Source organism: Melanostigma gelatinosum (assembly GCF_949748355.1).
Source record: "Melanostigma gelatinosum genome assembly, chromosome: 14".
NCBI classification, from domain to species: domain Eukaryota; kingdom Metazoa; phylum Chordata; class Actinopteri; order Perciformes; family Zoarcidae; genus Melanostigma; species Melanostigma gelatinosum.
The window spans coordinates 16,675,053-16,689,982 of NC_136647.1; the positions used below are offsets into that span (position 1 = coordinate 16,675,053).

Sequence of the window (14,930 nt, forward strand, 5' to 3'; positions counted from 1 at the left end):
CGAATGTTTTATTCAATTAAATTGCTTAATTGTACAGTTAACATCAATGTCTCAATTGTAATGTGTGCAAGTGATTGTAACAGTATGCATTCAGCGAATAACTAGCGATGGCAATCAGCGAGCAAGAAAACTGGCCTCCTATTTTGGTCTCTGGATGAAGCACGGTGAAGCACGGTGCAATCAGATTTGAGCTAAGCCTGAGAGGCTAAACTCGGGGTATTAAAAACTCCAGCAACGTAGGATTGGTATCTAAGCTAGCGCCTAGCCGGTGTCCGCGCTGTTGTTAACCACACGCTAACTCAACCTCCAGCAAGCCGCTATCCCGCTTGGTATGACTAAGAGCACATAGCCGGCATGACTGCTTGTTCCGCATGATGCCGGTGCCAATCTGACTGTCAACGTTAAGCTAGCAACTGTGTGAGGGGCGCGAAAGAAGACAGTGCCGGTACCAGCAGCAGCTACCCGGTAGTGTTGACTACAGCCCTGCCTCCAGCTGTTAGCCGAAGTTCCTCATCTGCCCGTCGATACGGTAGTTTTGGCGAATTAGCGAGCTTAAAAACACGCCGAGGCGGTGTGGATACATGTCTGCCTCTCAACCGCGAGACGAGCTACGAAAGGGAAATCTTGCAGTTCATGTTTCGCCAAGAAGTTGGTGCGACGTCTTTTATTCCATCTCGTTCGTCTCTTTTCCAACACGAGAAGAGGAATATGTCCAGATATAACGTATACAGCCTGCTGGACTGGATCTACGGCGGGGTGGACCCGAAGTTCGAGGGCAACGGGGGGCCCGCGTGCGCCGCCTTCCTCGCGCCCCAACAGCGCGTCAGCGAGAGTCTGGTCATCGTCCTCGTCTCCCTGGTGGAGGTATGCGTGGCGCTCAAGAAGATCAACCTCTCCAAAGAGCTCAAAGTGGTGGGGAAGGACTGCGCGCGGTTGAAGGAGGACAGTCTGGGCAAGAACCTGTTGCTGGTGGCCCTTTGCATGACTTTCGGAGTGGAAGTTGGCTTCAAATTTGCGACCAAGACTGTGATATATCTGCTGAACCCCTGCCATCTCATGACAATGGTTCAGGTAAGGATGAGGTGTGCGCGAGCGCGCGCGCGCACTCCCAGGATGGGTTGCACACGTGAAAGCGAAACTAATGAAATGTGTCTGAAGACTTTACTTTACTTATCTCCTTGTGTTCCAAACAGAGAGAGAGATTTATATTGCAATGTGTGATTTGACTTTGGCACTAATCAGCTGCTTGTTTTGGCTGACCCCGCTCATCTCAGTGTGGCACAACACTGATTGGTATTTTACAATCCGTGTTACCTCAGTACTGTTTTACTTCCTCGAGATGCTTAACATGCTTTTTTTTTTTTAGTTGAACCTTACAGATCTTGAAAACAAAACAGTGAAGTAGCAGACATACTGTTTTTTTTTACATTATCTGGCAAAACTTTGCTCAGTGTTTACACTGGGTTTGAATGAGTAATAATCAACAATAAACAGCGTGATGAGTGACACTGATGAGTAACTCGCTGTGATGAGGAATTGACAGATGATAGCCAAATGGCCTTTGCATATGAGGACCAAGGTTAAGATAATCCACTGTGGGTATTCCTCATGCTTGTTGACAGGTGAGTGTATCCGAGGAGGAAATAACATAGAGGACGCGGTGCACTGAAAGGAAGGTGGAAGTTGCCATTTTGTTGTCAGAGGACAAGTCGGGGAGTTTATTTGTGAGGGAATAAGGCCGGGGGGGCGAGCTGGAGATTGACTTTTTAGTATCAGGAAAACAGGTGGAACATGAAGTGTGTTCTGCTTTATTGAAGGTGATGTGTGTTGATGGTGCTCTGTTTGTGCAGATGAGTTCTCAATGAGAGGGCTGGACAGGCGTTTTCACATTTGTTGACTATTTGAGATCTTAGTCGAGGTGATTGTTTGTTCCCAGGATGCTACTTTTGTTACGTGTGCTTTTATTGACTCATTTTATAATCTGACTCCACCCACTCGGTCTTCATCACAGTCTGGGATCAGCAGTACATGGGTTTGGTACATTTATAATCCCTAAAATCAAAATGTCTCACGAGGAGTGAAAACATCCTCAGTCGACCATTTGTCCATGTCTCCTTTTTAGCGTGTTAATCCAGCAAAAGTGCATAAATGCCACGTGTAGACATGAGAGAGAGAAGTCCAGAGTTGTGTGTACACACTTTACAGGCTGAAAACTTTAGGCTCTTGTAAAGTTCTCATGTTGCCCGGGGAGAAGCGCTGAGTGGAGTGCTGCTGTAATCTGAAGTTGCCTCAGCTCTTGACTAATCAAGGCGTCTACTCCACCCGAGTGTTGACGATACAACCACTTGTCTGTGTCGCTGTGCTGCAGCAGGTTACACAGCAGCCATGTCTGCCTGAACGCCTCATCAGCATTGGCTAAATTCTACATATTCAGTCGTGTCAATATTATTACTAAATACTTAACACAGTATACTGCTACTAAGAATATAAATACTGAAGGGGAAGGAGTCTCACACTTTTTAAATCAACACTGCTGCCCAAATAATGCTTTGTCATGCATAGAGAGGCTGTCAGTTGCCATTTGAGATCATCATATATATATATATATATATATATATATATATATATATATATATATATATAGCAAGCGTCTCTCAGATGTGAGAGAGAGCGCCGCCACTTCGGGTTGAAGAGTTCAGTGTCTGATGCCTGATGCGTCGATGCCTCACATCTGACAACACCGATGTCTGTTATGTTTTCCTCCGCACCGGGAGCAGTCATGCTGCCACGCCGACAGACGTCGGACTGGATGTGACGGGGCCTCCGTGAACAAACAAATCAAAGCATCCTACAAGGAATCCTCCCTTGTAGATCTTGCCAGGGCTCCGGTGTGACGGATCATTTGAACCCATGATAGATTCGAGGCAGGCTGATGATGAATACTGCTTCAGGCTCCAGCTCCTGGCATTCCAGCAGCAACTCAGACTTGAGTTAGGGACGAGTTTAAACTGCTGCTAGTTAGCACACGGCAGCAATGAGCATAAAGACTCTGTGCTTTGTCTTTGAAGCAGCATACTGCTAACACACACTCTGTATCAACATAACGTATACACAGTTACAGTATCAGCATTATCTTTCAATGCAGACACATTTATCAGCTGTAGAGATAACACCTCGCAGAGCACATTGTTGACTCAGTCATTCAGACCATGCTGAACGCACACTATACTGTATTACTTATTGACTAGACTTGTAAAGAGGAAGTGTGGCTTATCAGTAATGACTTCTGTCAATCTGTAAGTAAGACATTGATCTTTGTTTTTTCAGTGTTTTTCTTTAAATGGTTTTTATATCTGAAGTTCTGTGAGATTTCTTGCGTTGGAGTCTGCCAACGTCTGGCTTTATGCCTCAGCCTGCTGAACCTCCGGATGCATTTATAATTCAGTTGTGAAATGAATTGAGAGAATCGACCATCGTCTTCAATGCTGCGACAACACCATCAAGCCTGGTTTGATAATCGATGCAGATATAGAATCTGGGCCGGAATGTTTATTGGAGCTGCAGAAGCTCGCTGCAAAAATACTGAAGAATTTGTCTCACCGTTGAAACGGTGACTCCTCTTGAGTCGTTTACTTATTGCAATATATATATATATATATATATATATATACACTTTACTGATGAGGAGAGCTGATGGCAAGACCACAAACCTAATTACCACATAACTGTCTCATTGCATTTGACAATGGTGACACTAGAAGCACACAACAGGAAGTGGCTGCACTTTGTGCCAACGCATCTTGTAAAGTTGTGATGAAATAACATTGGTAGTTAAACTGTAAACTGCTGGTGCTTCTCACCTATAAATAAGATCATGATTGTTGGGACAGATTAACCCGACTTCTAGACTGAGGTGGTCTTTTGACTCGCACTAAGTTAGTCAGGGACAGCAGTATGTCAACAGTGTTGCATTGTCAGGACAGTTTAACTCTGTGGGCTAATGAGCACCACCAGCCGGACCAGTCTTTATTGACAGAAACTCAGTAGAACTTGCTCACTAATTTGCATGCCAACCATTTTCTTGTGAGCAGGGAAGCTGCAGTAGAGGTGATGTCACTGCTGTCATATACAGAGAAGTGTTGTACCCACAACTAAGAGCTGTGTTCTCATGCAACTGTTTCCATCGGCAGCAGGTGTTTCACATGTTGCCTAACTTCCCCTTTAACACCTTATCGTTGGCTTTGTTGACGCTAGCTAACGGGTGCTAAAATTGATAGCAGTTGTTGAGCTCGTTGGCTTGAAAGCAGTGTGGGGGGAGGGGGCGATTGGTTGACAGGAGGGGTCGTTGACATTAACCCATTACATAAAAAGTGACGACATGAAATAAAAAAGCAACAGTATGTAATATCAGATTTTGGGATGAGGGTGTTTCTGTACTGCAGTAAAACGTTCCTGTTCAGCAGTGTTCTTATCATTCGCCTCACTGTCTGGTTGTCAGGTCGATCATTGGGGCCTTTTTGGTAACTCCTGGTCCCGGAGCTCCCAGCTTCTAAACCTCAGGCTCTGTTACTCCCTCCCTCCCTTCCTCGCTCCCTCGCTCTCTCGCTCTCTCGCTCTCTCGCTCTCTCGCTCTCCCTTTAGTCACTGGTTACGTGACGCATTAGTTCCTCTTCTCTTCCCTTTTGTGTATTGTACTTTGAAACTGACACACAAACAACCACACCGCTCTCTCCCCCGACACCACTGACACGAACATCTAACATGCTGTTAGATGTTCTGCTATGTACATCATTTGAAACTGTGCGTCTCCCACTTTGTCATATTTTTAAAATCTATTTCATGTTAAACACTTTGGGGCTCTATGTAAGGGAGCGGTTTGAAATTGGTTTGATGGCTCTGACATGAGACGAAGGATCAGTCTGTTACCGCTTTACCACAGGCAGCATAAACACACACACACACACACACACACACGGTAAACAATATGATGGCCCGACAATAACCGTCCTCTTCAGGAATTTGCAAGGACCCAGCGTGCACACCTGTCAGCTTAAAAAAAAAAGCTTTATCTCTGGAAAATGTCTCCATGTATTTTTAAGTGGCGGGTTGTTCATCTAATGAATCCTGCGGTGTTTGTTACAGATGTTGTGTTCACAGTGCAGGTTAATATGAGTTGATGCGCGGGCTGCAGATCAATCACTGAGACATATGTTCCCCTGGCCGGTGGGTGGTTGTACAACAGATCTCAACTAAATTGCTTTCTTGTAATTCTGTTTCCAGCCTTTGCCTTCCAGGCAGACCAACTTTTATTTCTCTCGTGTCAGATGGTGTTTCGAACCAATCCATGTGTGCGGTATCCTCCAGACCCCCCCAACGGCACAGCCACAGAGCATGGATGAGATGTTAACTATGATGACAATGCACACTGTAGCCCGTGTTCTCATTGGATCAGGAAGCCGACATGTTGATGTGAATGCTTTTCGAAGGAATTAGAAACCGATTTTAAACAATATAACATGTTAAATGAAGTATCGGCAGCCTTCACGTGGAGCTGTGAATATGTTGTTGTTCTGGTAAACTGTTTGTGGTTCCGCTGTAGATTTAACCTGGACTCAAAAGGTTTGAATCTGTCAGTCGTTATCATAATAAAACTTGACCAAAGTGCATCAGTCCTTTCCTGATATCGCAGAGAATTGTCAACATGAACTCGGTGGAGTGGGCTAATTCAAAGCAGCAACAGTCCAGGATTTATACACGTCCATGGTCATGCCATTCTCGTAACAGAAATTGATTAATTTCCTCCTCCCGGTTCCACGGGCAGTGAGTTGTAGAATGTTTCAATCGACAGCATTAATAAAATACATTAACGGGATTGTTTGCGTTGTTGGTATGAGGTGCTTATCGGTAGTCGGTGTATTAGATGCCACAGACTCGACAAAAACAGGAGTTTCTGGTCTACAGCTGCCTCCATGGGTCAGTTAGTCAGTGTAATTGTGTGACTGGTGTTTTTAAAGGGTTTAGTTGGGATTCGTCAACACCTGCCAGTTATTTGAATACATTCAAATCCGCTGTTTGACCAACTTCCTGGGTCCCGTCTGGACTTTTTTTCTCATTCGCAGCAAGAAGCCCTGTGCGGCTCTGTTCAAGGCTCCCTCCTCTTACTATATCAATAAAGACTTGTTCAAGCAATCTGTCCATTTTCTTTACTCACAGCAACGAACGCTAGACGCTCTTGGAGCATCCAAGCTGTTCCACAATGAGTGAGTTTAATGTGACGGTGTGGTTTCTCACCTCTCTGTGCTCTCCTCTACAGATCTTCCTGCTGGCCTGCCCGCCATGTAAAACAGCAATGGTTGTATTTAGGTGAGTACATTTCCCCCCGGCTCTTTGATGTTTTTTTGGCCGTGTAGATTTGTTCAGTGCTCATTATAAAAAAAGGGGCCACGACTCTCAATCATCCACCCTCCATGTCAGCCGATCAGGTCCCCGTGTGTACTGAATGTAAAATAAATGTCGGGCAGACGGACTCAAATTACACCCGGGTTTTACGGTCGATGATTGTAATTACTCGTGGCGTTTTATTGTAATGGATTTGTCGGGGTTTATCGTCTTTCTCTTCTCCACAACAGCTCCGGTCTGGACAAGTTAATTATTCAGGGGTAATGAGAACACAACACAACGTTGGATTTACTCCGAAATAAAGACAAGCCGGGTCACTTTGTGTTGCATGTCGCTCATGGGAGCCACATAGCGAGCAGCTGCAGTGAGCCGCGTTTCAGCTGAAAGGACCACAGAGCAGTGACTCATAATGAAACTGGGGGTTTGAGCAGCTTTATGGGAACAATTTCCAACGAGACAACAAAAATATCAGGTCAAGATGTTCTCTATTTCTATCCTGGTTCAGGAGATAACGTTTTATCTGCACCTGGATAAGAAAAGTGCAAAGTCTTTGAAGCATAAACCTAAAAAAAACATCAACGCCTGTGGTTACCTCAGCAACAGCAAGGGTGGTTTAATACAAGGGCAAACAGTCGTTGAGCAGAAGTACAACAGAAGAGTGTCTGTCGACAAACACACAAACTCTGGTGGTACTAGAGAAGTCGGTGAATAAACTGCCTTTCTATCGTGGCGGTAACAATGAAAACTACTTGACAGAGAGGCACATACATAAAGGAAATACATTCAACGGCAATGGGAGAATAAATACAGATTTTCAGGATAAAGCAGTTTGACTTTAAGAACAAATGTTTCCATCAAAAGCAGAGGCATCACATCACCGGGATTGTGCGTGGGAGACGTTTCCTGCTGCCTTTTTATTTTTTTCTGGTGATCAAAGCTCAGTGAAAACGTCTGACTGTGAGAGAGGATGAAACAACATTTAAATTTGTTGCTATCTGTGCCTCCTCTTCTTGCATACGTGCAGCTCCCGTTTTTGTGTGAGCGTGAGCGTGTCGAAGTGGCCTTCCCTTCTGCTTGGTTCCAGCTCCTTGTGTTCACCACTGCAGGACAAAGCAAAACGTATATAATTACCGTGTGACAGCAGAATAACAATGCATGTCGTGTCATAGTGTAATTATTAATATGTAGTGATCAAGATAAACGCCTATTTTCCACATGACAGTATAGCGACAGACTTGACTTCCACATAACTGACGCGTCTTTATAGATAAGTCATGAAATACAACAGACACCGGGCAAAGGTGGCTCCTGATCAATAATTGTCTTTCCTAAAAGGTCCGGTTGCAGATTCAGCTTGAGCAAAACATTTGACTATTGTGTTCAAATCAGGCCCATAAGAGTTCCATTCTATTAGCATGTAAAGAAGTTACAGTGTATTAGAATGTAAAGAAGCTACAGTGTATAGAATGATTCTATTGAAGTTATTCCTTTTTTAAATGTTTTAGACGAGTCACTAATCACTTTAAGAGTGATTATAGCTGATTTAACTTACAGACATGAGATTGATCTTCTCATGTCACTCTCTTTATACAATGATATCAATTCATCCCCGTTTTATTGATATCTAACGAAAAGTTACTCCTCATTTTTCGTGCGTTTTTCCTGCAAAAGTCCAGCAACATGAGTCTGTTTTGGCTTGTTACATGCATACTGTCTTTTCAAAATAAACTTCCATCTTCACAGGAAACAACTCAGGTTTAGGCGATGAAACTACTTAGTTAGGTTTAGGAAAAGATCGTGGTTTACGTTAAGATATCTACGGAAGTGGCGTTGCTTAAGTACGGAAGTGACGTCACAAATAAATCAACGTTGGCTTCTCGTTTCACACACGGCACAAACTGCGGCCTCCTGGAGGAAACACCAGTGTTTGTTTGACCCATCCACCTCTTCCCACCCGTCCTGTGTGGAGTTCTACTCATAGTCGCCCGCTAGCTTATAGCATGTAGCATCCTGGGCATCACTGGGAATCAAAACGCCGCGGCTTTGAGAGCACTTGTTTGCGCATTAACGCGATTAACCAATGATTTAACTTGCTGCTAGGACCACTGATTCACCAAACCTGCTTGCGTGCAGTCTGTGTTCCACCACAGTCCCCGACGCTGCTCTCATCATTCATTTTGTTTCTAAAGATAGATTTGATTTTGTAGCGAGTAACGAAGGTTTCAGGGGAAATGTATCGGAGTCAAAGTATCAGTTTTCTTTGCAAAATGTAGTGAAGTAAAAGTCAACATAAATATAAATAGTCAAGTGAAGTACAGATATAAAAAACAACAACTTAAGTACAGTAATGAAGTATTTCTACTTCGTTACTATACACCACTGCTAATTTCCCAATGACCTCCCGCGGGCCGGACGGCAACAGCTCGCGGGCCGGATGTGGCCCGCGGGCCGTACAATGCCCAGGTCTGCTCTAGAGTGACAGCCGGGCTCACTTGAACCGACGTTCCGGCAGCACTGCTGTTTTCCCAGTGACCTTGGCTGTCACAACAGTTACTCTGGCTCATCTGACGAAAAACGAGCAGTCACGGGCTTCTGCGAGCGGTGGCTCCTGGAATAACTGTTGGTTAAAAGGAAATGTGCAGAGGTTAACAAAACGTGCGTGCGTGCGTGCTAACTTAAAGACTAGATAGTATCTGAATGTCTGCTAATGGTGAATGAGTAGCTAGAGGGGCTGGTTTGTCAGAATCGTCACAGCTTTGTGTGATTTCTCCATGGATCATGTGACATGTGGAGTCTCTGCAACATACTGTCCACATAGGATTGCCTGCACCGTCAGTGACCCGGCTTCTCACCATCGATACTCCCCACTAGGCCCCGCCAAAGACAGCTGCTGCTAACGGCATCAGGGAGCACTCCGATTGGCTTTCAGCAACGCCCGAACCGAATCCACGCCGTCCTCCAGCTGTCCGTCCGCGCTCCCATCGGCTCCAATTCAAACTAATATGTCGATAATGCACCGATGCGTGCGGTGTGGAAATTATTGTGAAAATGTTCCTCCGGCAGATGTGATGGAGGACGTGAGGTTTATCGGAGCTCTTGGTTATTCTGTGTGTGTTTTCAGGCTGCAGGTCCATATGCTGAACGGTGCGTTACTGGCTTTAATGTTCCCAGTAGTCAACACTAGACTGGTAAGTCCTCCGCTCGCATCTTCTGTCTCTGGAGTCAGGACGCATACGTGTCTTGTTCATAATTCATATATTTAAAAAAAGAAAAAAACTTTTCATGACAGCCCCAACAGGAGAGCAAGTTGTAGCTCGATATGTTCTGTGAAATCGTCTCTCTTCCTTCTCAAAAATGTGACGTTTATATGAATGTAGTTCCTCTACTGGAGCCTGAATCTGAACAATACAGTCCAGCATGGAGAAGACAAAATGTTGAGCACAAAGTATGAACTTTATTGATGATGGAACAGAGCTTTCATTTTCATTTTTTGTGAAGGAAATCTGAGGCAATCGGTTAAAATCAGCACTGCCTCCTTGAAAAGCTCTCGCTAACGGCTGCAGACGAGGACCAGATGCAGCAGATGACGCTCCGACTTTAAAGTCTACGCATTTGCTGAGATTAAATCAAAGTTCTGACAGTTTGAACTTCGTCCACTTCTAACGAGACCGCTGTGAAGTTCAACAGCTCCCACTACAGAACAGCTTTCACTGCACATCGACCAACCGAAAGTGTGAGGAATGACCAGGAATCCATTTTAACACCAATAGACTCAAAAGGAGTCCATCGCCTTCCTGTTCATATTGTTCACGTTCTAATCATTTTCTGATGCTGAGGTGCTGATCCCAGGTCTACTGTAAGCTCGCTGCTGTCACGTTGTCACACCCCCTAATGACTCCATTTCACGAGCAGTAGAATAATCATCCCCGAGCTTCGCTTCCTCCATCTTTCTTCTGTCGGAGTATCGCTTTCAAGCAGCGCTAGCGTTCGACCGCAGCCGGCTCCGGTTATTAACGCTGGCCTGGGGTCAGTCCGTCGGGTGCACTGCTATCAGCAGATGTTCAGATGCTTTTTCTCTATCGCCTTCTCTCCTCAGCTTCCGTTTGAGAAGGAGATCTACTACATCCAGCACTCCATGCTGTACCTGGTGCCTCTCTACCTTTTCAGGAAAGGAGGTAGGTGTCGACACCCAGGGGTGAAACGTCTCTCACCTGCCGACTGACACCATGACGTGACTGATATCCTCAGATGTTGGCGATCTTTGAAGTAGTAGAAACCCCGCTTTGTGTTTGTCCGCTCAACCGTGTGGGACATCGCTGCCGACGTCGGCCACACGGTTGGCTGTTGACCAGCAGGAACTGCCCTTAGAGTCCCTCGGTGGACAGAAGTTGTGCTGTGCAGCTGCCGGAGTAAAGTTAGCTGGAAACAAGACGAACTACAAACAAACTTAAGGGCAGGCAGGTCAGATTTCAAAAACTGGCCCACAGGGTTTGGAGCTTTAATCGATAAAAGATTCACCGAGGGTGTTGCACCGTGATCAAACCTCTGCATGTGCTGCCTCCTATTCTTCATTGTTCTAGTTGAGCTGACATGATCGGTGCACATTAAGTGTCTTAACTCTTTTAGTGCTCTTAGCAAATGCCAGCAGGAACACAGGACACAAGAAAAGCCAGTTTGTCTGCACATCCTGTTACTGGCTGCGCTACAGGCTGCAGGTTGTTCCACCTGCTGACTCTACTGACTTGTTGCTAATGCACCAGCACAGGGGAGTGAGGGGTTTCAGGTGGCTGGCGTTTGCACGAGAAGATGCAATTCTATGCGCTCGCTGTGTGTTGAACCCGGAAACCGGATCACGTGTTTTTAATGCTCTCTCTCTCTCTCTCTCTCTCTCTAGGGGTGTACAAGCCTGAGCCTCTGGGGGACATGTGGTGGGCGCTGCTCTCCACCGGCATCCTGTTCCTCTACCACTTCCTCTTCCTGCAGGTCCTCGGCTTGGTGAGACGGAGCCCTCTGCTGGCCGCTACGTGATACTTCACTGTGCAAAGCACACGAGAGCAGCCATAAATATAATGAATATATTGAAATATAATGCAATACAGTTGTGCTTCGGTAAATGATATAAGCTTCTTATTAAAAAAGGTGATATTATTACACACCCATCTGACAATATCAAATAAGAAACTTCATGAACGAGCACCACAGTCTAGACAATAAGTAAATATTGTATATGCATACTCATGCTTACAGACATCAATACATGCATGTGCACACAAACACACAGATGCTTGTTCATGTAAGACTTTATTTAAACAGATGGTGTCATTTAGACCTCTGTATACAAGAATAAACAGTTTAAAAGGAAGACTTCAACCACAAAATGACCATTTGTATATAAGTAATGGCTCAAAACACTTTGTTTTTCCTCTCATACCTCCACTGACAACAGAGAAACACTTTTATTTTATTTTTTTAGAACTCCTTCCTGCAGCTGGTTACGTCAAAATGAATAAGCTGTTCTGTGACACTTGCAATTATTGTGTCCACTCGCTGTACGCTGAAATTCGAGGGAGCAGCACGAGTGACTCGTATTGAGTTGAATACCAATTAGAAGTATAAATCCACTGAAGTTCAAAAGTGATTTTCTAAGCTTAACTTTCTAAATCAGGAAAGCGTCACCACTTCAGTATTTACTGCAGTGTTCCCCCCCGCTGCAGATATCACACTATAATTAAAATCTATAAACGTCCAGATCAATTTGAGATCAGCAGTCAAAGCAAACTATGCAGTCAGATAATGAGCTGTGGCGGCTTCACAGGCCGTGAACTCATCCTTCAGTAAATGTAATGATTGGAGCACAAATCAACGATAAAGTCCATGATGCCATTTGCCAAAAACCTCATTATCCGACTGAGTAGTTCTTATTGTTCCAACTTCTATCAGCGTCACATTAATGCTCAAGCTTTCTCCCCCTCCAGGCGATTGAGGTCAACCTGAACAACATGCTGTGCCCGGCCGTGTCCGACCCCTTCTACGGGCCTTGGTACCGGGTGTGGGCGACGGGCCACCAGACCCTGCTGACCCTGGTCCACGGGAAGGTCCTCACGCTCCTCTCGCAGCACACGGGCTCGGCCTGCCGCTGCCTGCTGGACACGCTCCGACTGCGCAGCAAGAAAGTCGACTGAATGTCCGCGAGGACGCGCACAGAACTAGCCTTTCATTCTAAATGCCTGCTCTCATGGAGAATTGCTCTTCATGCACAAACACGAGGTGGCGTTTTAAGGCTGGTAGTTAGCGTTGTGCAGTTGGGTGGATTTAGCCTCTTTTCTTTCTTTTTCTTTCTTTTTTATGGGAATACAATTTCCAGAAACAACGTAAGTGAATTCGGGGGAAACTTCTCAAGCTGCCTTTTTGTAAATGTGAAGTTTTACAGACAAGGGAAATGTGAGTCACCCGAAATGTCGATACTGACCTGCAGTTGTGACACTTTTTTTAGTTCTGTACGTAGTTGTTATGCCCGGTCACATGTTAGTGGGTAAAGCTGCCATTTCTTGTCTCAAGTGCGTTTTGAAACTGATTTTGAATGTGCGAGCCGTTGTCAAACGTCGCCTGTTTAAAATCGTCGAAGGATTTTTATTTGTCATGACTGAAAATACAAAGTTATTTATGTTCCTCCGGTCCCCTTCTACTCCACACATGTACAGGGTATGAAAGCAATTTCTAGTGGCCTCCTGTGCGGTTCCGTCTCCAGCCTGTTCAGATCATTCCAGTCGAGATAATCAGGGGACACGTGGATGGTGCACGTGCTGAGAGTAAGTGATGAATGCGGGTTCATGGATCTACACTGGGGAGTATTTTTTATGTTCTTGTGTTATTTTATAAAACATATTGGACCATATTCAGTTGGGTATAAAGTTCAGTTGTTGGGATGAATGTGACGTTTGCCAAGGGGGATCTTGACAAACTATGTATCTGAGCTGGAGTCGTGCATCATGACACTTGACTTGAATTTGTCGCTTCATCTTACAAGGCATCCTGAATTCTCCCCACCGCTACAACTGTGTGACAGCGAGTCACGGGCTCAGTTTAGTAAGAAAAATTAAATAAAATACAAAAAAAAGAATGCATCGGATGATCTGCATGAGGTCACTCTGGGTCACTAGTTGACGACCCAGTCGAAAGAAAGTATGAACCAGCATTGGAATATTGAAGTCATGGTATATATCATTTCAAGTGTGGGGGGGGGGGGAGGTTACTGTAGCATATACTGTATTTCACTGTAAAAAACAAATGGACAACTTTTGTATTTCTATTGGTTCCAGTGTATGTGCTGTATTGACAATAAAAGTGGTTTAATTTAACCAAAGTTCTCATTGTGTATGTTTTAGATTTTTTTTATTCTAACCATGTCCAGGATGTATTTTTTTAACACTTATCTGTCCTCTGAGCACATCACATAGCTATACTGAAGCGTAGTTGCTGCCAGACTCAAACTCCAGCTGTTGTAACGGGTGTTTGGGCACACCGTCCTCTGTGAGGCCACACGGGTTACAAAGCAGCGCGTTGACTGACGGGAGTTTCCACTGGCCTGTAGCCTCACGTCAATACACTTAAGGGAGGAGAGGTCGATCTAAAACCACCCGTGGCTGCAAAGAGGTCTCAAGTTGAGAGAGGATGAAGGATTGAACATGTGTTCATGTATGCTGCTCCTCTCCTAAAGCGGTCGTGACGGATGCAGACACGCACACAGCACAGGGACATCTGAGGGATGAAATGAGCTTGATTCACACGGTTCCACTGTTATTTGAGAGCAGATGGAAGGAAGCGGAGAAGCATCGTCACTTACTCGGTCAACACAACCACTGCTTCAGGTAATGGAATTGATAAAGTTGACTCATGTCTCAACACAAATGGAAAGGCCTGGTGAAATGAAAGTGGACTTTAAAACAGCAGTTCGAAGTCCACTCGGTATTGTTTATTCAGACAGATGGACGTCCATCTGACTCAGCAGAGCAAGTAAAGCGCTGGTTGGAGTTGATCTCAGGCCAGCACCGGTTGTGCTTTCCATACAGGCAGCAGCAGACTGAACCAGTCGACTATCTCCGAGCGCTTGGGCCTGAATATCATGTAACCTGCAGCAATGTATTTTCAGACTTCTCCTGACTTGGTGCCGAGTACTTTGGGTGGAGGAACTGGCAGAGAGTCGGGCCGAGCATGTGCTGTAACCAGCACCAGAGTATGGAACGTTAAAAATGGCAATGGTCGGAGAAACAGTGTTCAAAATCTAAAAGCGAGAATGACGAAGAGAGATGATGCACTCACAAAATGGACTCGACACATTGTAATTCATAACAAGATTGCACAAACACCCAACTACTGGCCTGTACCCATTTTTGTTGCTGGTTATTTTCTATAATTTGCCAACAGTTGTCTATTCAGTAGTGCAGGAATAAATCTAAATTGACATGAAGGCAGTGTCATTTCCACATATATTTTAAAACAAAGAATGAGTCTACATCCCGGTGAGCTGGTCT

At 44.9% G+C, this 14,930-nt stretch overlaps 1 protein-coding gene across 1 annotated transcript; it reads left to right on the forward strand.

Annotated features, from left to right (window-relative positions):
• The first annotated feature begins 350 nt into the window (after window positions 1–350).
• On the forward strand, window positions 351–13,607 carry tmem164 (transmembrane protein 164). Its single transcript, XM_079284004.1, has 6 exons — window positions 351–1,071; window positions 6,314–6,363; window positions 9,521–9,587; window positions 10,496–10,574; window positions 11,294–11,394; window positions 12,375–13,607. The coding sequence occupies exons 1-6, from the start codon at window positions 634–636 to the stop codon at window positions 12,579–12,581; spliced, it is 942 nt and encodes a 313-aa protein (XP_079140130.1). The 5' UTR covers window positions 351–633; the 3' UTR covers window positions 12,582–13,607.
• The last annotated feature ends 1,323 nt before the right edge of the window (window positions 13,608–14,930 follow it).

Coding starts and splice junctions, on each gene's coding strand:
- tmem164 (XM_079284004.1), top strand. CDS start 634: ATGTTTCGCCAAGAAGTTGGTGCGACGTCTTTTATTCCATCTCGTTCG. Junction 1,072..6,313: donor ATCTCATGACAATGGTTCAG/GTAAGGATGAGG, acceptor TCTCCTCTACAG/ATCTTCCTGCTGGCCTGCCC. Junction 11,395..12,374: donor TCCTGCAGGTCCTCGGCTTG/GTGAGACGGAGC, acceptor CTCCCCCTCCAG/GCGATTGAGGTCAACCTGAA.